Below are 26,267 nucleotides of genomic sequence, written 5' to 3'. Positions count from 1 at the left end.
ATATTTCTCTAAAATTATAAAAGTTTATCCTCTCCTCTTTGGTTCTGATTCTCTCTCTTCCTTTTCTGCTCTCATCAAATTAGGTCTTGCGAGACCATCTTCTCCGCACAAGTTATTGAGGCAAGTCCTCTCAATCTCATCTTTAATCTCAAGCCAAAACCCTTTATTTTTCTCCCAAAAATCCGTCATCTTTCAGTTCTTCTAGGGTTCTAGGTTTTGCATTGAGGTTTGAGTGTTGGAATTAGATAAAATATTGTGATTGAAGATGACTAGTTTTTAAATTGAAAATCAAGTGGTTAAGATGACTTTAAAAATTAGGAAAAAATTTTAAAAATAATTTTTTTTCTTATAAAATTTATTTTTCAAAGAGGGTTTGAGATTTTATCCTTGTTTGTTCATGAAAGTAGCAATTTAATCCGTTTGTGCTTACTTTTTCTCTGCTTTGATCTTTATTACTTAGCCCACGAAAGTTGATGTTTCTCTAAGTTTTGGCGGAATTTTTTTTTTGGAAAAAACAACTTTTCGATTAGTCATTGTTGATCACGATGATAATTGTTGGAATGTTGAGATCGTAGAATGTAGCTAGTTCAATCTTAACAATTTGAATGTTGATCTTGATAATTTATGTTTAAATGTTGAGATTGACGATTTATAATTTTTTATTTCGATGATTGTAAAAGGTGATCTTGATGATTGGCATACACGTTAATCACAATGATTTGAACAATTAAAGAAAAAAAAACTTTACTACCACTTTTTATTGTCTAGTTCAACATTTAATTACTATCGAGTTTGACAATATTTTCTTTAAAAAAACATTGATCTCGACAGTAATTAAATATTGAACTAAACAATAATAAGTGGTGAATTGGACAATAAAAATGTTAAAATGGACAATAAAAAGTGGTGAACTCAACATTGTAAATGTGACCGAGATTTTTCGTTTTCTCTTTTTCTTTTTTTGTTTGATACTAGGTAAACCTCATCGAAAGTCGAAATATCCAAAATGCTAAATAACGGTTGCAAACAAAAAATTACAACATAATCACCAAAAATTCTAGAATATCAACTTCATTCTTAGTATATATATATGTTTAAATGTTAAAATTAAGAGAATATCATTCTCCATTCATCATTCATGATCAAACATCATTGAGAATTATCATCATTGGAAAACCTAACTATGTGAAGAAGGTGAGAAAATGGTAGTTTGGGTATTTTAAAGACATTATAAACATGAGATGAGGTAGAGGGACTGTTAAGAAAAGAAATAAAATTTACAAAGTGAACTATCAAGAGACCGCCCAAAACTTAGGGATTATTTACAAAAAAAAATCACTCAGTTAAGGTAATTTATGTAATTTTTCATTTTAAATATTATCGATTATTTTGAAGATTACACAATAAAAAGATGTTTTATAATTAAAAAAAATGTAATGGCAAAATCCGAATTGTTCTAAGTTAGAAAGATTATATATACCTAAAGGTGCAGTTAAATTGACCAAAGGACTATGTTGAGACTAGATTGAACAAATGAGGATGTGACACATGGATTCTAATTAACTAGAGACAACCCTACATTTGGAAATTTTCTCTCTATGTTTAGAAATCACATTAAAAAGAAATCTTAAAGAAAAACCCAACAGGTACCACAACTCGGTTAGTCTCTATAAAAAAATATTTTCTAAAAATTTCATATTCTTGAAACATGCAACCACTACTCTTTCTCATGCCTCTCAAAAGAGTCGTGTTGGAGTGATCTTAGTAGGGGACACCTTGATGTGGTGGTGCGTGCATGTCAGTAGATGCGTTTCATTCGTATCTTGGATAAATGAATCTACTGATTAAACGAATATACCCCAAGGGTCCAAACCATTAAATTCGTGTTCAGATCACTAGGTTTCGTATAAAAACCAAACCATTTATGCCCTAGTAGGGCACAAATTAAAATAGTGAAAGCGCCCTCGATCCGCGGGGTGCGCGGATCCGCTTTTGACTCTTGAGGTTTGGGAGTCGCCACCTAGTTATTGTGGTCTAGGAACCAAACTGACTCTAACATGGATAAAAAGAACTAATCTACCACAAAAAATCTGAATTCGGGGATCATGTTACGGGGTTGGAAGGTGTTAGGCACCAACCCCGCCCGGCCAAAGCCGGTCTCTACTAACTTCCCAAATATATCACATTGCTAAAAACCTAGATAAAAATAAAAAAATTACATACCTTTCCGATAGCAAGGATTTTGTTCCCTCAGATCTGACAAAAAGAGCTCCTTGTACTGTACTCCCTTGCTTCGTTCTGTCTCCGGATTTGACTTCGGATCTCCTAGATCAAGGTATCTCCTTGTTTTTTGATCTGAACTCTTCAAGTTTGTTGCGGATTTGGGGGTATTTTCGGAGGGATTTTAGGTGTTTTCTAGACTAAAAATTGAAGGAGGGATGTTAGGTAAGGAGTTGGGGCTCCAAAACTAGGATTTATAGGGGGTTAGGGGAGCTTCTAGACCTACTTCTCTTAGGATTTATGATTTTATTCGAAAATAGGGTGTGAGCACCTCTATTTATAGAATTTTTTTAAGGTTGATTTGGATAGAGTTAGTGTTTAATTAGAGATCTTTTAATTAGAGTTGTGTTTTAGTTAAAATTGTTTTAGGTAGAATTGTGTTTTAATTAGAATTGTTTTAGGTAGAATTATAAGTTAAGAACTCTATTAGATAGAGTTATTATTTAATTAGAATTCTATTATGACTTTTGGTCTTATTTGATTGACTTTTAATGTTTTGACTTTAGTCTTAATTGATTGACTTTTAATATTTTGACTTCAGTCTTGCTTAATTGACTTTAGTCTCACTTGATTGACTTTAATACTTTGACTACAGTCTTGCTTGATTGACTTTAAATTTTGGAGAACCCCCTTCCATTATTTCTTTAATTCTTTGGACCCCCAAATGGAGGGGTCCTTAAAGAAATATCCCACGAACCCTCAACAATTTTACCCGAAAGTTCGATTGATCGATTTTTTAGGTTCAAATTCTTAAATTAATTTCATCAATGTTTCACTTTAATTATTTAATATTTTATTTATTAATTTCGAATTTTTTAATTATGAAAATTGTGAAATTACCGTTTTGCCCCCGGAGAGGACTTTTCACGTTTCAAGTCAGTTTTTAATGTTCTAGGATGTTTTAGAATCGGTTTTTCGTAAAGAATTCAATGAGAATGTTGGTTTGTGCCATTTATGAAATTTTTTATGTGAAATGATTGTGAACTTTATGAGGGGCATTTTCGTAATTTCAAATTCTGTTAAAATTGGTGAAATGATTTATTTGGTTCCGATTTGTTATTTTATGTGTTCGAGAGAGTTTTTCTAAGCGTAACGTAGGCTCTAGGGTTGTTTTGAGGTTAGGGGTATTTTGGTAATTTGGTAATTTTTTAGTGATTTTTATCGTGAAGTTTCTTTTTGGTCTGCAATGATGATTTCTATGTTTCTGGGGTCGTATTTTTAGCGTAGCGTGGTTTCTAAGGTTTTGTCAATTCGAGATACCTCATCCGGATTTCTAAAGCAATGGAATACACATCCATCATTGGGAATCATTGCAATCGGATTGACGAGTTGATTAATCAGGCGAGTGCAAAAATAGGGTGTCTACAGATGCCCCTCTTTGGCAGAGGGTTGAAGCAAACTAGATAGCAAATCTATTTTGGTAGATAGTGCGATATCTGAATGCCAAAGCTAGTGACAGTTCATTTTGCAGCCTGATTTAGCAATTCGTCGGGGTGTTCGGATCCTTGAGGGTAAAGCTCTCCCCGAATTAAAAGATTGTCAGGTCCTTGAGCGAGAGCTCTCACTGACAGTATCAGATCCTTGAATTTTAGAGAATTCTCCCTGACTAAAAAAGTGCAAGTGTGTGCACTGTGTGAAATTGAGTAAAATCTGAGTAAAACAAAACTCGAGAAAATTTGAATGATATTTGAGACAAATCTGAGCAAAAGTTGGGAGAAAGTTAAATGTCCTACTTTACCTACTCTAGGTGAAAAATAATAAATTTATATTTTTTTTGAGAGTCTTATTCTACCTACTCAGAGTGAAAGAGTAATGCACTAAATTTTTTTTTGGGAAGTTCTACTCTACCTACCTGGAGTGAAAGAGTAATGAACTATTTTTGTTTTTTTTTTTTTTGAAGTTCTACTCTACCTACTCGGAGTGAAGAGTAATGAACTAAGCTTTTTAGAAGTCCTACTCTACCTGCCCAGGGTGAAAGAGTAATGAACTAATTTTTTAGGAGTCCTACTCTACCTGCCCAGGGTGAAAGAGTAATGAACTAATTTTTTTTTTGGAAAGTTCTACTCTTCTCTACCTACTCGGAGTGAAAGAGTAATGAACTAATTTTTTTTTTGGGAAGTTCTACTCTTCCTACCCGGAGTGAAAGAGTAATGAATTAAGCTTTTTAGAAGTCCTACTCTACTCGCCCAGGGTGAAAGAGTAATGAACTAATTTTTTTGGGAAGTTCTACTCTACCTACTCGGAGTGAAAGAGTAATGAACTAATTTTTTAGGAGTCCTACTCTACCTGCCCAGGGTGAAAGAGTAATGAACTAATTTTTTTTGGAAAGTTCTACTCTACCTACTCGGAGTGAAAGAGTAATGAACCAAGCTTTTTGAGAGTCCTACTCTACCTGCCCAGGGTGAAAGAGTAATGAACTAATTATTTTGGGAAGTTCTACTCTACCTACTCGGAGTGAAAGAGTAATGAACTAATTGTTTTGGGAATCCTACTCTACCTGCCCAGGGTGAAAGAGTAATGAATTAATTATTTTGGGAAGTTCTACTCTACCTACTCTCGGAGTGAAAGAGTAATGAACTAATTATTTTGGGAGTCCTACTCTACCTGCCCAGGGTGAAAGAGTAATGAACTAATTTTTTTTTTGGAAGTTCTACTCTACCTACTCGGAGTGAAAGAGTAATGAACTAATTTTTTTTTTGGAAGTTCTACTCTACCTACTCGAAGTGAAAGAGTAATGAACTAATTTTTTCTGGGAAGTTCTACTCTACCTACTACTCGGAGTGAAAGAGTAATGAACTAATTTTTTTCTTTTTTAGGAAGTTCTATTCTACTACCTGCCCAGGGTGCAAGAATAATGAACTAAGCTTTGAGGGAACAAACGGGGGATTAACCTCGCATTTGATTTTTTTTTTTAATAAAAAGTTGGATTTTATGAAGGTCTGGTAAATATTTTAACTCTCTTTGAATCTGAGGAGTTTTCAAAATTGCTATCAAGAGGGTAACCTTTAATGCAAAGTTAACCTTATCCTTTGGGGTTGAAATTGACCAGGCATCAGAACAAAAATGCCCCTAGTTTGACAAGGAACATTGCACTAGGGATAATTGAATATAATTTGAAAATAAATGCCCCTAGTGTAAGGGGGGAAACTGTACTCTTTAGAAAAAAGGAAGTGCCCTTGTTATGAAAGTTTGAAATCCTTGATTACCGCAAGCGCAATAAAGGTTTAACTTTTAATTTTGACTTTTTATATTGAAGATTTTGAGTCAGGCTCAAAGACATTGGAACAAAATATTTCTTTCTGAAATTCATCATAGAATTTGTTCTTTCTCCCCGTCGGTTCGCTTAGGGACATGAAACTCTTCAGATCAATCATAGACGAGATACTTGTATCCACTGAGTCTATATTTGGTTCAAACTGGGTATTGAAACTTGATCATTCGGACTTCTGATATTTCGGCTCGGGCTACCTTTTCAGCTTCTCAACTCAACGGAGATTTTCTTTTATTTTTTGATAGCTCTAAGTTTTGCCTAGATTGCCTATCCAGGTTTTCAATCTAGCGAGCATGCTCTAGCTTTTGCCTAGATCGCCTTTTTAGGTTTTCGATCTAGCGAGCTTACAATTTTTTTCTTTTTTCCTTGCTTTGATTGTTGCCAAGGTCATCCTTTCAGATCTTCAACCTTGCGAGCTTACCTTAATTTTTGCCTAAGCCGCCCTTTTTGGGTTTTCAACTTAGCAGATTTTTTTCTTCTTCTTCCCTTCTGAACTTCTGGAGTTGCTGTCTGATCATGCTTTGCTATCTTCCTTGACTTCTCGCACGGTACTTAGGAGGACTTTCATGGGTAAGCTTAGGACTAGGTATAAAAAAGAAGGGATTTTGAGGCTCAAAAACCCAAATGCCCCTTGTGTGACATTTCCTTTTAAATTATTTTCTTTTTCCTTGAATTTTCTTCCCCACTTTGACAATTTTTTTCTTTTGAATTTTTTTTTTTAGATTTTTTCTTTGTCGGGGAATCTATTTTTATTTTTTTTTTGATATGGTCGGGCCTGAAGTAACTTCTCAGGTTGCCTACGTACCCCAGAATTTTGGGATCAGACCAAAACGTAGTTCGAATATTTTTCCTCCCTTAGGTTAGGTGATCGGGCTAAGAAAGAAGAAGGCATAATTTTTTTCTTTTGAAAAGGCTGCGAAAGGGTTGAGAAAGGATATATTGAACTGGGTAATAAGAGAATTGATTCGGCCAAAGATGGCCTCCTTAAATGTAGTACCGTTTGATTTGTCAAGGTTGGTTGATTCTGGTAATTCGATTCCATCATGATCTTGAAGTCTAACAGTTTTTCCAGATAATATTTCCTTGATGATTGAATCTCTCCAATTGAGTTCAAACTTTCTATGATCGAGAAGAATACTCAAAAAAATTTTTGGGTAGTCTGATGCTTAGATCTTTGACTTATAAGTGATGAACTTTGACTTTCTTGTCAAACATGCAAGTGACTCCTCTCCATTGACAGACCCAATCTGTTTCTAACAATTAACTTCTATCAAGACCTTGAGATACAGGATTTTCCCTTTTAACCGGTAAGATTGCTTCCATATCATACTAGAGTGACTCTAGTAGAAGACTGTATTGAAGTGTAATATGTCCATAATGCGAATGGTAACTTTTCTGGCCAATCCCGGTGTGATATGTGATTGACACATTTTCACGATGATTGTCTTGAGATTTTTACTGGCTGCTTCAACTATTCCATTGATTTTAAAATTCCAGCACTGATACATTTTATAATCCCTCTTCTGACTATGTTAGTCAATTCTGGTTTGTATATGTGGTGTTCTCATAGGATGGGTATATATTTCATGTTGAACAACACTCCAAATTTAACTGACATATCCTCATAGGACCATGTAAGCAAGTCTTTTGAATTTTCTGAATCAATTCATCATCTCTGTGTGATCCTCTGGGGATAAGTTAGTTCCAATATGAATTTTTGTTCCGAGGTCAATGACCTTTAGTTCCTCGAGCAAGACAGTTATCTTCTCATTCAAGAGGGGGTTCCTTATTAGAGGAATTTCTCTTTGAAGCCAGTTATTAGTTAACTCGTTAATGCGCTCAAGGTATTCAAAATTTTTTCTTTATTCAATTAAATTTAGATGGGGCGACTGACACTATTGCAGACTCAACAAACTAACTTGACTAGAACAAAATAAGAAATAAAAAGACATATTTGATTACTAACTTGATAGAAAAAAACCGGACTCAAGACTCATAAACAACTAAAGACAATTACCTACAACGGGCTTGATTACAGACTAAGAATTCGAGAAACTATTTCCAAGCGGTTAGACTGAGTTTTCTTCTTCAGATTCTTTGCATTCTTCAGACTTACTTCTTCTCTCTTGGCCAAGACTGCATTTGGTGGTGAAAACCTCATTAGGGACCGTCACTTTGGTAAAAGGAGGGCTAGGAGGTTTATGATTGACTGATCGGATGAGAAGGATTGGGTCAAAACAGAGTTGAGTATTGGATACCATGTTCAAAGTCTGAGGAGGTTGGTAACTGGGTAGAGGGTTGGTAGTAACATTCGGTTGCTCAGGGGCAGGGACAGTAATTTTTTTGGCGTCGATGAGGTCTTGAACTGTTGACGAAGAGCGACACAACGATCAGTAAGATGACGGGATTTTGGTGAAACTCACAAAATAGGTTGGGATTGTGAGAAGTGGGGAGTGGATTTGGTAAAGGTCGAGGTTGGAGAGGTGCAATGAGCCCTTTACTTAATAGTTTTTGAAGGACAATGCTCAAAGGCATCCAAGATTGGTGAATTTCCTACGCGGTCGAGGTTGATTAGGGTTAACTTGGTTACTAGGCAAGATAGTAGATTGGACGGGTGTAGTAGACGTATTGGCTACATAGGCGTGATCAGTACTAGACTTAGAATTGGTAAAAGGCTTTTTGAACTTGTTGTCAGAAGGATTGGAAAGGATTCCGGAAGCGAAAGCATCTTCCAATTGGCTACCAGCTTGCAATAGAGACTCGAATGTAGGAAGGTATTGGGAAACTAGATGTCGGGCATACCCTTGCGAGAGGTTTTTTAAGATAATAGCCACTTGTTCTTTCTCTGAAGGTCTATCCCACATTTGTGCAGCCTTGGCCCTCCAACGACCAATGAAATCAGTGAATGTCTCCCCATTTTTCTGTTTAGTTGCTTCCAAATCCCTTCTTAAGGTCTCAATCTCAGTACTGTATTTATACTGATGCCAGAAGGCCTTTGACATGTTTTCCCATGTACCCACAGTAACTGGATCTTGAGACATTAACCAACGTAGTGCTGATCCCGATATAGTTCTTTAGAACAACAATGTCATTTGTTCGTCGCTGAGCCCCATAGTGCGCATGTTGGTAACATACACCTTAAGATGTGTTTTTACACACCCTGTCCTACTGAACTTGTCCATTTCAGGCATCACAAACTTCTCTTGCAAATGGATTATAGGGATGCGATTTAAAGCTTCAATGCCTGCTGCAATTTCATCAATACCCTTTATACTTTTCATCGATGACTCCAATTGAGACATTTTATTAGATAATGCCGGATTCTCATCAACATACTCTTCATCTCTGTCGAGCTCGAAGACTTCACGTGGACGTTTCTCTTCAACCTTTTTCCCCTTTAGGTCATCTAGGGGAATTCCCGTTGATTCCGAGGTCTGTTCTAACATTTCCACTTTGCCTTTTATATTGCTGATATCATTGGCAAAGGCTGCCAAGATCTTACGGATCTCTGTGAGCTCAGATTCTGAAGCCATCTCTGCTTGTTGACTTGGTACTGTGATTCTTTCTAACCGACTGGACTTACGACTCCAAGTAGGAGGTGGACGCTCGAGTTTGGGCGCAATGATAATCCTATATGACCCATCAAAGGTAGATTTAGTCAATTTCGGTATTAACCCCTTGATAACATTTTTAAGAATCCTGAGATTTTATTGAATATATCATTTGTAAATCATTTTTCCTTCATTCTCTTTTCTTCTAGAAAACATTTTTTTTTTTGAAAAATCTTTTTCTTATGGAAACACTTTTTTTATGGAAAATATATATATGTTTTAGAGAACATTTCTTCTAGAAAATACTTTCCTTTTGTAAACCATTTCTCTTCTTTAAAATGGGTTGAAACCCAATTTAGAAAAGAATTTGATTTCCATTTTGATTTAAATGGCCCGACCATCATGATTATTGGATCGAGATGGACTGGGTCATTATAAATTATTGCAAAAAATGGATTCTTTATTGGGTCGGTGCACCCATTTTAATTTTCAAAAAGAAATTTTTTATCCTTGAGGACAACCATACATTCTTGATTCATCATTCACATCACACATACATTCATCAATCACATGCATTCATTCAATAAACAACCCGGGAACACCCCGATAAGTTTGAGTCGTGACCTACTGGGAAGGTTTCTACTCTAAGCTTACTACGTGCAATGCATTTTTATCTAGTCCACCCTTGCCCAAGCACACCTATATACCTTTCGATACGTGGTGACTTGGTTTGATATACCGTATAGGTGATAATCTAAAACCTCAATTCACTCTTCTCTCTGAAGCCAAAAACAGCCAGTTTGATCTCCAGTTGAGGTGGCGTACAATGCTGAGCAAGGGCCCACTTAAATACCTCTCGTCTAGAATAGACGTAGTCTATCCCCCTCGTACAGTAGGGTACAGCGGGGCAAGATCTTGCTTAGGCACCGGTTTTGACCAAGAAGTGCAATTGATATACTTAGATTATCTTTTATACCTACGGGTACGAGTCAAGAGTTGTAGCTTTCATAAATGGTTGGCATCCCACGAGGGGACCGACCACGTACTAGTACTACGTTGGCAATCGGGACATGTGACTGTGTGGCTTACAATAGGTCAAAGGCTCAGGTCGCTCCAGCCTGGGTGCATCAACATACTTCTCAGAATCACCTGATCAGATGGTATTGATGCCCCCAGTTTGATATACCCTAAGGTACGTGACTGGAGTTGTGAGTTTCATGAATGACGTCGCATCTCCGAAGAGACCGGGCCACGCACTAGTGCCACGTTGGCTAAATGGGACGTGTAAGTGAGTAAAACAGTAAACGTGCATGTGGTGTGGTGCAAAACAGGGTGGGGTTGGCCCGGGACCTTTTTCAAACAAATGGGCCCATGCTCCAATCAAACCAATCATACATTTAATCAAACCAAAATCATTCAAATCATATGAATATTCAATTAAGATCACATTATTCATCCCTCACATAAGCACATTAACATTACGATCAACATCAATCATGTATTTCAAGCAAGATCATGGTAAATTAATCAATAAATATGGCATATGATAATGATCAAACAAACATTGCAATAGGCATAATTTTTATAATTTTTAAGGTCCAATCAATGATCACTTTTGGGTGATCCAAAATAAATCGAGATTCCAATAGGTGTCATTGATGATAGAATGACAATGGTTGAGATGAGCTCACTCTCAAGAACATTAATTGTGCCAACATTAGATAATTTAGATTTTCTGTGAATTAGGAAAATACAATCTGAACTTGCATCGATGATATCTAAGGCTCTCGATAACGAAATCGAGTGAACTCAAGTTCTAAATTAATCTACTCGATGAGATCTACATTTTATTAATAGGTGTCCAGACTTAGTTCTCACCAGAATGTTCTGTAAAAACGTTTTTAACGTTGCTATCCCAACTTTCATTCAGAAATAATTCTAGATTTATAGATTGAACTTGCATCGATGATATCTAAGGCTTCCGATAACGAAATTGAGTGAACTCAGATTCTAAATTAATCTACTCGACGAGATCTATATTTTATTAATAGGCTCCCAGACTTAATTCTCACTAGAATATTCTCTAAAAAAGTTTTAACATTGCTGTCCCAACTTTCATTCAGAAATAATTCCAGATTTACAGATTGAACTTGCATCGATGATATCTAAGGCTTCCGATAACGAAATTGAGTGAACTCAGATTCTAAATTAATCTACTCGACGAGATCTATGTTTTATTAAGAGGCTCCCAGACTTAATTCTCATTAGAATATTCTCTAAAAATGTTTTAATATTTCTGTCCAACCTTCATCATTCCATCATTTTCATAGGTCAATTTGAATCTTTTTTTATTTAGGGGTCATCAAAAAGTGATCCTTAATTGGAAAAAAAAATGTAATACCCAAAATCATTTACAATCAAGACAAAAAATAAATAACAAAAAAATAAATAAAATAAATCCAACTAAATAATAAAAAATATAGGTCATCTTGGCAATGCTCCCATACTTGGGGTTTTTCAAGTTTGATCCTCAATAGTCTCCAGCGGAGTCGCCACTGAAAGCGCCCTCGATCCGCGGGGTGCGCGGATCCACTTTTGACTCTTGAGGTTTGGGAGTCGCCACCTAGTTATTGTGGTCTAGGAACCAAACTGACTCTAACATGGATAAAAAACTAACTAATCTACCACAAAAAATCTGAATTCGGGGATCATGTTACGGGGTTGGAAGGTGTTAGGCACCAACCCCGCCCAAAGCCGGTCTCTACTAACTTCCCAAATATATCACATTGCTAAAAACCTAGATAAAAATAAAAAAATTACATACCTTTCCGATAGCAAGGATTTTGTTCCCTCAGATCTGACAAAAAGAGCTCCTTGTACTGTATTCCCTTGCTTCGTTCTGTCTCCGGATTTGACTTCGGATCTCCTAGATCAAGGTATCTCCTTGTTTTTTGATCTGAACTCTTCAAGTTTGTTGCGGATTTGGGGGTGTTTTCGGAGGGATTTTAGGTGTTTTCTAGACTAAAATTGAAGGAGGGATGTTAGGTAAGGAGTTGGGGCTCCAAAACTAGGGTTTATAGGGGGTTAGGGGAGCTTCTAGACCTACTTCTCTTAGGGTTTATGATTTTATTCGAAAATAGGGTGTGAGCACCTCTATTTATAGAATTTTTTTTAAGGTTGATTTGGATAGAGTTAGTGTTTAATTAGAGATCTTTTAATTAGAGTTGTGTTTTTAGTTAAAATTGTTTTATGTAGAATTGTAGTTTTAATTAGAATTGTTTTAGGTAGAATTGTTTTTTAAGTTAGAACTCTATTAGATAGAGTTATTATTTAATTAGAATTCTATTATGACTTTTGGTCTTATTTGATTGACTTTTAATGTTTTGACTTTAGTCTTAATTGATTGACTTTTAATATTTTGACTTCAGTCTTGCTTAATTGACTTTATTTTGACTTTAGTCTCACTTGATTGACTTTAATACTTTGACTACAGTCTTGTTTGATTGACTTTAAATTTTTGGAGAACCCCCTTCCATTATTTCTTTAATTCTTTGGACCCCCAAATGGAGGGGTCCTTAAAGAAATATCCCACGAACCCTCAACAATTTTATCCGAAAGTCCGATTGATCGATTTTTTAGGTTCAAATTTTTAAATTAATTTCATCAATGTTTCACTTTAATTATTTAATATTTTATTTATTAATTTAAAATTTTTTAATTATGAAAATTGTGAAATTACCGTTTTGCCCCCGGAGAGGACTTTTCACGTTTCAAGTCGGTTTTTAATGTTCTAGGATGTTTTAGAATCGGTTTTCGTAAGGAATTCAATGAGAATGTTGGTTTGTGTCATTTATGAAATTTTTTATGTGAAATGATTGTGAACTTTATGAGGGGCATTTTCGTAATTTGTCAAATTCTGTTAAAATTGGTGAAATGATTTATTTGGTTCCGATTTGTTATTTTATGTGTTCGAGAGAGTTTTTCTAAGCGTAACGTAGGCTCTAGGGTTGTTTTGAGGTTAGGGGTATTTTGGTAATTTGATAATTTTTTAGTGATTTTTATAATGAAGTTTCTTTTTGGTCTGCAAGATGATGATTTCTATGTTTCTGGGGTCGTATTTTCCTAGCGTAGCGTGGTTTATAAGGTTTTGTCAATTCGATATACCTCATCCGGATTTCTGAAACACATCTGGTAACAAAATAAAGCAATGGAATACACATCCATCATTGGGAATCATTGCAATCGGATTGACGAGTTGATTAATCAGGCGAGTGCAAAAATGGGGTGTCTACAAATAGCCCCCATCAAAAAAAATTCCTACCAAAAATACCCTCAAATGCTTATTTCTCTAAAATTCTATAGGGTCTGTTTGGTCATAATAAAAATTAGTCTACATATCCTGAATATAATTTTCCTTGATATTGCAGTGGAAATCCTTGGCATATTAGCTTCCATGCCATTTGTCTGACACTAATCTTGATATGGGTATAGTCTACATATTCTTTGTCTAATAGTGGTGGATCTCATTGGATTAGCAGTAATGCTATTCTTTCTAATATATATATATATATAGGGAAATGTTCAGCAACAAACATTTTGACAAACATTTTGGCAAAACATTTTTCAAAATATGGGTTAGAGGTTTTGGAATGGGCTGATTTTTGGTGAGGATGATCTCTACGGTGAGGAGATCATCATCACCAAAAATCAGCCCATTCCAAAACCTCTTACCCATCAAAAATGGCTTACAAAAAATGGACGGTCCACGATTTCCCAACTTATAAACATGGGGTTAGAAGTTTTGGAATGGGCTGATTTTTGATGAGGATGATCTCCTCACCATAGAGATCATCCTCACCAAAAATCAGCCCATTCCAAAACCTCTAACCCATGTTTTGAAAAATGTTTTGTCAAAATGTTTGCCAAAATGTTTGTTGCTGAAAGGGACCCATATATATATATATATATATATATATTATATATATATATGGGTCGGGTTCTTGCGACACACATATAGACAACGTGTTTGTCTTATATGGGCAAAAATGTTTGGAATGGGCTGATTTTTTTGTGAGGATGATCTCTGTGATGAGGGGATCATCCTGGCAAAAAATCATCCCATTCCAAAACTTGTAACCCCATCAAAATTGATTTACAAAAATTGGACGGTCTATAATTTTTCAACAAAAATTGGACGGTCTAGAAGTTTCATAATGAGCTGATTTTTGGCAAGGATGATCTCCTCACCACAGAGATCATCCTCACAAAAAATCAGCCCATTCCAAACATTTTTTCCTATATAAGACAAAACACGTTGTCTATATGTGTGTTGAAATGGTTGTCGTTTGAACCTGATCCTATATATATATATATATATATATGTATATTTGAAATTACAATTGAAATATATAAATAAATGAAAATGAAACGGAAGCTCAACTAAGTATATTTGAGACACTTAAAGATATCTTAAGGTTAAAAATAATGATTTAATTTGGATGGATTAGTGTGAAAAATGGAGATGAGCTAGGTTACTTTGACTAATTTAGTAAGATTTCAAATCTTAGTAGGCATCATGAGTTCATATTATGGCATCCGAATAATATGATTCGTTGTTACAAGGACTTAGAGGACAAAATTAATTTTAAGAATTTTGAAAAAAAAATGGAGTTATTTCTCACCATTGAATTATAATTTTAAATTTCATAAATTAAATATTGGGAGAGGGGGGGGGGGGGGGGGAACATGTTGGAAAATATTATGTCATCCCTTTAGAGTTCATGGCATCTATCAAATTTTAAAAAACAATTAAGAAAAAACTTGATCCAAGGTGAAAAAATAATATTTTTTAGTTTCACATTGTAACATAAACAAATATGATACGATACCACATGGATGTAGAGGACAACATTTTAAGGATTTGGAAGTTATTTTTCATCATTGAATTTTGATTTTAAATTTGGGAATTTGGTAGCCGTACAATTTAACACCTTGATGAAGTTCAAAACAAATTTTTCTTGTTGATTTTTTTATTTAAATATGAGTTTTTCGATGAAATCTAGAATGCTACAATGTTGGATTGTCAATGTAGTAATCCATGTCAGCCCAACGACCCTTAGTAATATTTAAAATCTTACTAAATTAGTGAGGAAAGTGTTTCTCAAATGAAACCGGTATGATAAGAGAAAGAGAGAGAGAGAGAGAGACATTATGTTGAAATTCCACTTTCTCAGATTTTATTCTCATGTGGGATACACAATTCTAATTACATTTGAAAACGTGTGAGACGAACAATAAAACAGCCGTTTAGCCAATCCGACCCTAGGGTGGTTAATTGTAATACCGTCTCACAAACACAGCCATAAGGCTGTACTCCTCTCCTCTCTGGGTTCTCTCTCTTCCTTTGCCCTCATCAAATTAGGTCTTGTGAGACCATCATCTCCGCCCATGCTATCCAGTTAAGTCCTCTCAATCTCATCTCTAATCTCAAGCCAAAAACCCTTTATTTTTCTCCCAAAAGGGTTTTCGGTTTTGCGTTGAGGTTTGAGTGTTGAAATTAGATAAAATATTGTGATTGAAGATGACTGGTTTTCAAATTGAAAATCAAGGGTTGAAGATGACATTGAAAATCAGGAAAAAATTTAAAAAATAATTTTTTTTTCTCATATAATTTATTTTTCGAAGAGAGTTTGAGATTTTATCCTTGTTTGTTCATGAAAGTAGCAATCAGTTATTTTTAATCTACTTCCTGATTTAGGGTTTTACAGATTCTAAGCTTAAGGTTTTGTTCTCCCTGGCCTTTCTAGGTTAGGGTTCTTCTTCTATGTATTTATCATTTATATGATTTTTGTGGAGTATTGCAGAATCTTTAAGGAGCAAAGCAATGAGGCCAATTCTGATGATAGGCCTCTGACATTTCTGAAGTGCAACAGAGAAGGCGATCTTCTCTTCTCTTGTGCAAAAGATCATACTCCAACGGTATGGTTTGCTGATAATGGTGAGAGATTGGGGACCTACAGAGGTCATAATGGCGCCGTTTGGTGTCGATGTTTCAAGTTTCAAGTAAGTTCGGTTTTTTTCTTATTTGTTTAAACTAAGTTTCATCTTTCTTATAGGGTAGTGAGATTGGATACAATTCCATTGCTATCGGTGAAGCACTTAAGGGCATTTTACATTTTAAACATCCCCCCCACAAAAAAAAGAAAAAAAGTATGCAGGCTCATGATTAATTTTTGTGGTCTTAGGGTTGTTTGTGATTTGGTTCATTAATAATATATTTGATGATAATGTCTTGATGTTGATTTTTTATTTGCATAATTTTTAATATATTTTTTATTTTATAAATTTTTTTTCTTTTTTTCTAATTTCTTTTCATTCTCCAAAGTTTTCCCTTGTTGTTTTAAACCCGTATTCCAACATAGTGACTATGCACCCATGTTACGTTGTGGCAACCCTCTCAGCAATCAGCATAGGAGGAAGTAAAAGAAAGCTGACCAAAAAAGAGACCTAGTTCATGGAGTCGGTTAAATTAGCGTTTTATTTCTCAAGTGTTCTATTTCTTTTCTGAAATAGGATTCGTTTAGGAGTAGTCTACCTATATGAGTCATTGTTTTCACTTTTAGAGAGACTTGGGCTAGAGTTCTCTAAAAATAAGGTTCATTGCATGATGTAAATATGAAATTATGGAGAAGTTATATTGTTGAGTTGAGTAGTTTGATTTGAGTGTAGATGATTTTTCTCCTTTGGTTAGTCTTCCTGAAGTTGATCTTCGAGACTTGTGCAGGATCAACCCGTGGTGGTTGCTCTGCATCAATTGGCATGTACTAGCCCGTGTTACTGGGTATGCTGATATAGTGCTGAACCACAAACCAGTTCGAGTGGGTTCATAAAAAACGGCAAAGTTGATTAACTCCCTTGTGTTGGTGAATTTTAGAGATGCCCCTCCAATTTGGTCAATACTAAAAATAACCCTTATTTGGGAAATCCCAAGATTTGGTCAATATTAAAGATACCCCTTTGTTTTCAAACTAATGATGTGCCCCCTTTGACCCAGGTCTCCTTCTATGAGATTTTTTTTTTGATAAGTGTAATATATTGAAAAAGAGAGAAAACAAAGTACAAGGAGGCCGAGAAGGCCTCTCAAAGAACAACAAAGCAAAGGAAAGCTAAAACATCAATCATTACAAAGAGAGTTCCATCTAAACACAAAGTCATCAAAAGAAGTCCCCTTGAAAACTATGTTCTGTTTTGACCAAAGATACAAGAGGCCCAAAATCTCGAAGAAACTGCCGTGAGCGCTTTTCATCTTATTCTTGAACACCCTGTTATTTCTCACTCCACACCCCCCAAGCAATAGCTGAGGGAAGAATAGCCCAAAGGAATCTTTTTCTTGAAGAGAAAACATTACTGGCCCACCCTTCAACCAACAAGGAGAACTTACGACGAAACACCCAATGAATGCAAAAAAGACCAAGAAACATTGACCAAATGTGATGAGAATAAGAACAATGAATTAAAATATGATCGACAGACTCCCCATCTTTTAAACATAGGGGACAACAATTAGGTGTGATCAAACTCCGAACAATCAAGTTGTCCATCGTAAGAATTTTCTGAAGGGAGGCTAACTAAACAAAGAAGGAGATTTTAGAGGGAACTGAACTGGATCAAATAATGGATCTTAGGAAGGATCGCTCGGCATAAGGGTTGAGCCACTTATGGAAAGAACTGACTGAGAATCTCAAATCCTTAGCCCTCATCTATTCCTACCTGTCCTGTACCCTTTCATCGAGAAGACGCAAATACAGGAGATCAAGGAAAGATGTTACGTCTGTTAGCTCCCAATCATTAAAGTTTCTCTTGAATCCCAAATCCCAAGTAGAGGTGGTATCGTTGTGTCTCAAACACTGCTGAATCGATTCATTTTTTTTCAGAGAACAAGCATACAAGGACGGAAATTGAGCCGCTAGAGGCGATGTGCCACACCAACTGTCTTCCCAGAATCTGATCTTATCGCCTATGCCCGCTTTGAATTTAATCACTTTCTCAAACGCCTCTCTCACTTTAAGAATTCCCTTCAAGACACTACACCCACACAAACCTTTCGCCCCGTTACTATACCATCCTAGTCCCTCTTCCCCATACTTTGCCTTAATAACCCTTTTCCACAGACTATCCCTTCCCTCCCCAAACCTCCACAACCATTTCCCTAAAAGTGCTCTATTCGCTAGTCTAAGACCCCTAATCCCTAGTCCCCCGTTCTTTTTAGGTTTGCAGATAACCTTCCACCTGACTAGGTGATACTTCCTTCTTCCATTCTTGTCATTCCACAAAAAATTTCTCATATGCCTTTCCAATCTGATTTCGATGGATCTAGGGAGCGTGAACAAAGAAAGAAAGTAAACTGAGATACTAGTCAAGGTACTTTTAATCAAGATTACTCTCCCTCCTTTAGACAGATACTTGGCCTTCCACGTACTCAATCTTTTTTCCAATTTCTTAGTCACCCCCTCCCAAATTTTTATACTCTTATAGGGTGCTCCCATAGGTAAGTTCAAATATGACGTGGGTAAAGTATCATGCCCACAACCCAAAATAGCAGCCATTAAATGAATATCACTCACATCTCCTACCCAAAAAAGTTTACTCTTTTGCAGATTGATATGTAACCCAGAAATAGTCTCAAAGTAACACAATAACACTCGACACGCCCTCACCTGATCCCTGGAATGCTCTAGGAAGACCAATGTATCATCCGCAAATTGCAAGTGAGAAATCAACGGGCCATCATTCACCCTAAACCCCGAAAGCTTTCCTAATTCCACTGCTCTTATGAACAATCTACCCAAAGTTTCTGCTACAATAAGGAACAAGAACGGAGAGAGCGGATCTCCTTGTCTTAACCCTCTCGACCCCCTAAAAAAGCCAGCTGGACTACCATTGACAAGAATCGAGTAGGAAATCGTTGTAACACATTTCATAATCCAACTGATCCACCTTTTCCCAAAGCCCATTCTCCCCATCATATACTCCAAATAGTCCCAACTCACATGATCATAAGCCTTTTGTAGGTCTATTTTCCCAATCATCCCCTTATTCTTGTCCTTAATCCTTGAGTCAAGACACTCATTGGCTATCAACACTCCATCTAGAAATTGTCTACCCCTAATGAGGGCCCCTTGCTCATCTCCAATAAGCTTAGGGAGGACTACTTTCAACCACGAAGCTAGCACTTTTGATATAATTTTGTAAATTGAGCTCATCAAACTAATGGGTCTAAAATCCCCTAACTTATCCGCCCCAACTCTTTTGGAGATCAAGGCCACGAAAGTGCTATTAAGGCTATAATCCAAGCATTTTTTCTCTTGCAATTCTTTGATGACTTTCATGAAGTCAAATGAGACAATTTCCCAGCAATGTTTGAAGAATTCCATAGTAAATCCGTCTGGCCCCGGAGCCTTATCCCCACTCATTGAAAACAGAACTAATCTAACTTCCTCCTCCCCAATATGTCTGTCCAACCACTCCCTGTCTTCTTGACTTAACATAGTAAACTCTAGATTATCCGGGCGAGGTCTTAAATGTTCTTTTTCTTTATACAGATCTTTATAGTAGCTTACCACGCCTTCTCTAATCTCATCTTCTCTTGTCACTATGGTATCCTTAATGGATAATTTATCAAGCTGATTACTTCTTCTATGGAAGTTGGCAATCTTGTGGAAGAATTTTGTGTTATTATCCCCTTCTTTCAACCACTTGACCCGTGATTTTTGTTTCCAACTTATCTCTTCCATAAGTGTCGTTCTTTGGTATTCCAGTTTCAACCCCATTCTTTTACCTCTTTCTTCAGCATTCAACTTCCCTTCTTCCTTCTTATTGTCCAAAATATCAATTTGAGTCATGATCTCCTTATTTCTCACTTTTATTCTCCTCAAGACCTCTTTGTTCCACACCTTCAACTTTTCTTTTAAAAACCTAAACTTGTTCTTAAACACCCAACCAAGGTTTCCTATAGAAGGGCACTCATTCCACCAATTACTGGCGAGATCTAAGAAGTTGGGTTGCATTAACCACATGTTTTCGAATCTGAACAATAGGGGGTATCTCCTCGCATATCCTGCTTCCAGGAAGATAGGTGTATGATCAGAGACTGGGCTAGGATTAGCTGTATGAATAACATTCTAAAACTTTTCCTCCCACGCATTATCAATCAGAAACCTTTCTATTCTGAACATTCTCGTGTTGCCTTGGTTTTTGGACTAAGTGAAACGTCTGCCCAAGAGAGGGAAGTCCATCAGACAATGTCTATTAATAAACTCATTGAAATCCCTCATGCCCTTAGAGATACTAGAACCCCTATTCTTCTCATGGGTAAACCTAGTAACATTGAAATCCCTACCCAACACCCACGGTTTCTCCCAGTAACCTACGACATCTTCAATCTCTCCCAAAATTGTGTTCTCTCCCTATTGCTGGTTGGACCATAAATCCCGGAAAACACCCATTGAAAATCTTCATCCCTTACAAAGAAAAGAAAAAGAGAAGGCCCCTACTAACTAATCTGTCACTTGGATCCAGTCTTTGTTCCACATCATTAGAATCCCACCAGCCGAACCTATAGCGGGGAGAGCTAACCAATCAATGTTTCTCCCCCAAATTTCCGTAATGAGCTTGTCATCACAATTGGTTAGTTTAGATTCTTGCAATGTGACAATAATGGGATTTTTATTTCTAATAAAAGCTTTCACATCCACCCTTTTTCTCCTATCACCTAGCACTCTCACATTCCAAGATAAAATTCTTAGTGTCATTGGAAACCAAACGAAAACCCAATACAGCCTAGAGCACCCTACCTCTATTCCTGTCTAACTAGAACCTTATTCACTCGTGGTCTAAGTAGATTCCTAGTCATCTCCACAGGAGCGATTACTACCAACTCATTATTCGTTCCATCCCTATAACTTCGAATTTCCTGAATATTCTCGGCTTCTAAGTGTTCATTCTTTTCCTCAAATCCATACTCTTTGTTGATATGACTAAGTTCCTCCTCCAAACTATTTCTCTCTCTCGAATCCCCAACAGCCACCCTCAAGATCAAGGAGAGCTCACTATTACCTGTCTCTGGAACTACACCAAACTTTTCTGCCATATTTAGAGCCTCCCTTACTAGCCATTCCACTGTTTCCAACTCTGTCCTCACAATCCCTTCCTCAAACATATCTGTTAGCGGCTCACCCATGTCTCTAACAACCCAATTTCCATCGTTATACATCTCTGTCCGATTAATAACTACCACCTCCTTGATTTCTGAGTGGGAATTAATGGTACAAGAGCTAACTGACCGGCCTCTTCCCTGTTCTCCCTTCTTCCTACCTCCTCTCTGACAAGCTCACTGAATTGACGGGAATCTTTGAGGGCTGCAGACAGATGAAACCTGTTCATAGAGAGAGTACCACACAGAACAAAAACCGAGACATCCAAGGAAGATAGAAAAGACTATAGCAGAATAAAAATGGACAGCAGTTAGGGAACCATGAAATAGGGAAAATACCTGTTGAAAAGTGGATGGGCCAATAAAATCTCTAACCTTAAAAGCTCTCGGGTTACCCTTCCCTCTATTCATGTTGCTTGGAGAGTTGTTGATTTTAGATCTACATGGGTGGCGCCACAAATCCAATCGAAATCTTTCCCAAATTCTAGTAACCGCAATAAGGTGGTGCTTGGGCTGCACCTTATTGTTTTTCTTCTGTCTATCAACTTCTGCTATCTTCGCCAAATGTTCCTCAGCCCTCAAAACCTCTACAACCTCCTCATCAATCTCCGTTACAGCCTTCGATGAGATGCCTAACGCTGAATTCCATGGCTTGCACATCTTCCTTTGTTGGGCAGTGCAACTGCCATGATCCAACAATTCGACCCTATGTACCGAATCACTACTCCTCTTCGTCTGAACCTTCAATCCCAAGCCCCTAACTCGGAAAGGTTTCCGATAAATCAGGCTGTCCTTCCCAGAGACTCCATTTTCCTTATTTGCTGGAATCGTGGTACCTTCATCCTCAACACTCATCGAATTCTGAGGCTCTCTCTTATTGTCCTCCAAATTTGAAACTTCCTTGTGTGCATCTCTCACCATAGAACGAGAGAGAGTTAACTTGAAAGCTTCTATTAGCTTCTGATACTATTATCACTATTAAGTTTTAAAAGCCTTAGATACCTCCCACGGGCCTGTTTAGTTATCAACCCGACTTTTTTACTTATAACGACTGGGCCGGCACGGGCCTTGATGGTCCTGTACTTCGAGTTGGACTTCCTTTCGTAGACTTGGATCCGGGTCCATATTATCTTCCAAAGGACCTTCGCTGCCCAACCCCGCAAGAGTCGGGAAATGGGCTTCTCTACCCTTCATTCTTACAGGCCCACCAACTCCACTATGGGCACCTGAGCACCTAAACCCCGACCCGGTTACATTGGGCCTACTCCACTCCACCTTCCTAATCTTGCGCAGCCACCTATTAAAATCTAGGTTCTTAGCTGCCTTATCTAACAGCTTTCCCATCCAATCTTTTTTAAAAGCCCAACGACGTGGCCTCAAGTTATTATTGCTTAAGGCACGTGTTCTGAATTTAACCCTGCATTTGAATTTACGCCAGCTCGATAGCTTGTTACCCACGCCTCTGCCGATTGGTTTTGATACTTCCAGGTCCATCTCTTTAACTTCAGGCATCATCTTCTCCAACTGCCCCTCTACTTCCTCCGACTGACACCAGACTTCAACCATCTGATCTACTTATTTGTTTCTCTTTGTTGTATCACTGCTAGCGTCGACAACTTCTTTTCTTGACTCCTCTACATAAATCTTCCTTTCTATACCATCTCTTTCCATCTCAATCCCTACCATATATCGAAAACCGTCCATCCAAAGATACAAACCCCGAGGCATCTTCCATGGAGAGCAGCCAACCTTGAGCCTCGCTCCATCCAATCTTGCACGGTGAAGGGTATACATATCCACCTCTAAGAGTCTTCCTAGCTGAGCCCCAATCTTTTTGAAAGCCTGGTTCATCCATAAATGGAAAGGCAGCCCTTTAACACAGACCCAGGTCCCACTTTCCTTCTGTTCTGGTTCTAATGAATTACAATCTGCAAACCATGGGTGTAAACTAAATGTGTTGTTCCCTACTGAGACTGTTCTTCTCGAATAAACCTTTAGGAATTCGACTCTGCCATTTAGCATCAGCATCCGAGTGGATGGTTCCCATTCCAACAGTTTAATCTTCGATGCTTGCGAAAGACCTAGCTTTACTTCCTTCAAAAAACCTTCCCAATCTGCCTCCAGAGAGTTGAACTACAAATATACGACCATCTCCATCTTCCGAACAGTATACCATTATTGTGTGCTTGCTTAACCACAGGCTTGTGGGCTTGCTTAATCACGGCTTGTGGGCGAGCTTAACCACCTCACAGTAACTCACCTCTTCACTTGTTGCAGCTGGGATTTCTATCTCTGCCTTTGAACTAGACGGTGTTTTTACTACCTCAGCCCGCGTGTAACACGTTCCTCCCTCCTCTACCAGTGCCTTCATCTTCTCGTCTTGAGTGAAAAAATTTCTAAAAGCGATGCTGACTACCCCCCAACCATTTCCTCTGAGACCTTCCGGGAACACTATCCCTCGTGAGCGTAGTTTTACTGAAAAACTATTGTAGCTTTAGGAATCTTCCATAAGAGTTCTGCTCTTCCTGGATCATAAAGATACGTCCATCCTTCGAGTACTTGGCTCTGAAAATACTCGATGAGGTTCGAGCTATGTCCAGTTGTTTAGAGGCCCATAGTGCTTCATCCTCCAACAGCTGCAAACTTGATTCGAACCTTCTACCCTTTTCCTTGACCTCTAACCCTCTTCTCCGTTGAACCCAAACTCCCTTAATTTCAAATACCTTACGCTCCACCTGCACCTGGACCATGTTTTTTTTTTTTTTTCGTCTCCTTCTATGAGATTAACATAAATGAATTAAATATCCTCTACAAACTGGGTTCATTCAAGAGTGGCGAACTGCGAACTCGAATTCAAATCAAGCAAACCAATGAACTAGGTAACATTGTCCTAATCCCTAAAACTTTGTCTTTTACATGGTTGATTTGTGATTCAATAGGATGCTTTTCTAATAGAGTCTAAAACTAAAGGGGTGCCTTCTACTCCGTATTAGAGTGAACCTGAGTTCTACAATAGTGGGTGGTAACCTCGGTTCATCTCCATTGGCTTCTATATCCGCTCCCGAGATACATGTCAGACTGGAGAAAATCTGAATGGACTTGCTACTCGAGGATGTACAATCCACTAGATATGACTTCAGTTTATATTTGGCTGAGGACCTATGCTTACCCTTAATGGACTTGCTACTTAAGGATGTACAATCCCGTATTTTATGGGTCTGATGATATTCTTATTTTGTTGTAAGACTTAATTATGTTCGTATATACTATAAGTAAAAGAAGAGGTTCAAACCATTAACTTTCTTGGGCTTATTGTGGAAAGAGAATTTCAGTCTGAATTGTGTCTTATCGTTTTATGTTTCCATTGTTCAGGGGACTCCATGCGCCTCATAACTGGAAGTGCAGACCAGTCAGCAAAGCTATGGAATGTTCAGACTGGAACTCAGCTCTACACTTTTAGCTTTGATTCTCCAACCAGAGCTGTTGATTTTTCAGTTGGTGATCACCTCACTGTGATCACCACTGATCCATTCATGGAACTTCCTTCCTCCATTCATGTGAAACGTGTTGCCAAAGATCCCCGTGAACGTATGTTGCTTCTTCTTTGTCAAGGGACTACTTTTTTTTAACTTTTACTTGTAAGGTTATACTTTTTTCATTCATCACTGATCTGTTCATGGAATTGCCTTTTGTAACTTCTATCTACTTTAGTTAATTAGTTGTGTGTGTTTTAAAATATGATGTTGCCTTGTTATTAATGATAGATGTGCAAGCTTTCTAGTTGTTTTTCTTTATGGAGCATCTTCTACGTCCCAATTTAACTTTTAACTTACTGTTTATGCAGCGTATTTTACTGTTTGCAAGCTGATATAGTGTTTCTTAACACTCATCTTTCGAATTATTCTTGATTTGCTTGATTGGATGATTCTGAAGGACTGATGTTCTCTTTTCTATTTTATTTGAGAATGGATTTGCTTAATTAATTGCATGAACCAGGATTGGTATTTAGTTTGGGAATGAGGAAATGTAGTTCAAAAAGGTTCCCAGGGACAGTTCTGATAAAATGTATCGATAAAATATGAATTAATATTTAATATAAATATTAACTTATTAAGTAATTTTATTGTAAAACTTTACAATGTTTAGAACCTGCTTGGTACCTTGCAAAACAAACACACACACACAAAAAAAAGGTTTTGTTGTTATTTGGCTTTTTTAAAGATGCTTGGTTATGATTAGTAAAGAAGGTCCCTGTGCAAACCTTTCGCTTCTATATAAACGATCTAAATAGGTTTCACGCAATGTTGTTCTATCTTTTTTTTGGTACTGCAAAACATCACCAGTAAAGGGTGAACGAGTTTGAAGAGGGAGTCCCTCTCTCTCTCTCTATCTCTATCTCTCTGTTTTTTGGTTTTCCTAAGTTGGGTTTTTTTAAAATTGTGGTTTTAGGGATTTTTTATGAGTAAAGAATACATACATTGCATGTGTAGATACACATATATATATTGATGGGAAAACAAGAATTTATTAATTAGACAGTGGCCAAGGAAGTCACTGACGCTGTGTTTGGATTGAGAGAAAGGAAGGGAAGGGAAGGGAAAACAATACCTTTTCTCCTGTTTGGATTGTTAAGTGAGGAGGGAAGAGAAGAAAATGGAGGGAATGGAAGGGAAAAACGTAAAAAAATTGTTCCCTCCTCCGAAATTGAGAGACGAGGCGGGAAGAGAAGCGAGCATATTTTCGATTCCAAATTTACCCTCATTCTTCTAAAATTTCCAAAACTTATTTATATTAACAGACCATATATTACTACTTACCCTCATGTAATAAATCAAATTAACTGATTTCAGAAACCCTAGAAATTTGCAAACGAAGGAGCCGAACTTGAACTGAACTCGAAGACGACCTCTCTCCTCATTCTTCTGATTTTCTTCAAGAAATCCTCTTCAACGTC

At 37.1% G+C, this 26,267-nt stretch overlaps 1 protein-coding gene across 9 annotated transcripts in view; it reads left to right on the top strand.

Annotated features, from left to right (window-relative positions):
• The first annotated feature begins 15,322 nt into the window (after positions 1-15,322).
• Positions 15,323-26,267, top strand: part of LOC147381935 (uncharacterized) — a 29,761-nt gene continuing 18,816 nt past the window's right edge. For 5 of the 9 annotated variants that reach the window (XR_015174242.1, XR_015174243.1, XR_015174246.1 and 2 more), the window contains exons 1-2: positions 15,571-16,157; positions 24,686-24,901. Coding sequence is in view for 3 of the 9 variants with exons in the window: in XM_086429780.1 (XP_086285906.1) it covers positions 16,097-16,157; positions 24,686-24,901 (277 nt within the window). In the remaining 6 variants the exon portion in view is untranslated. The other 4 variants (XM_086429780.1, XM_086429779.1, XM_086429781.1 and 1 more) reach the window with 4 other exon arrangements.

The sequence above is a fragment of the Akebia trifoliata genome, unplaced genomic scaffold (assembly GCF_017979445.1).
Source record: "Akebia trifoliata isolate Shusen 1 unplaced genomic scaffold, ASM1797944v1 Contig00131_ERROPOS169462, whole genome shotgun sequence".
In the NCBI taxonomy this organism is placed as follows: domain Eukaryota; kingdom Viridiplantae; phylum Streptophyta; class Magnoliopsida; order Ranunculales; family Lardizabalaceae; genus Akebia; species Akebia trifoliata.
The sequence above is the reverse complement of the archived record's forward strand: the minus strand, read 5'-3'. Positions and strand labels throughout refer to the sequence as shown.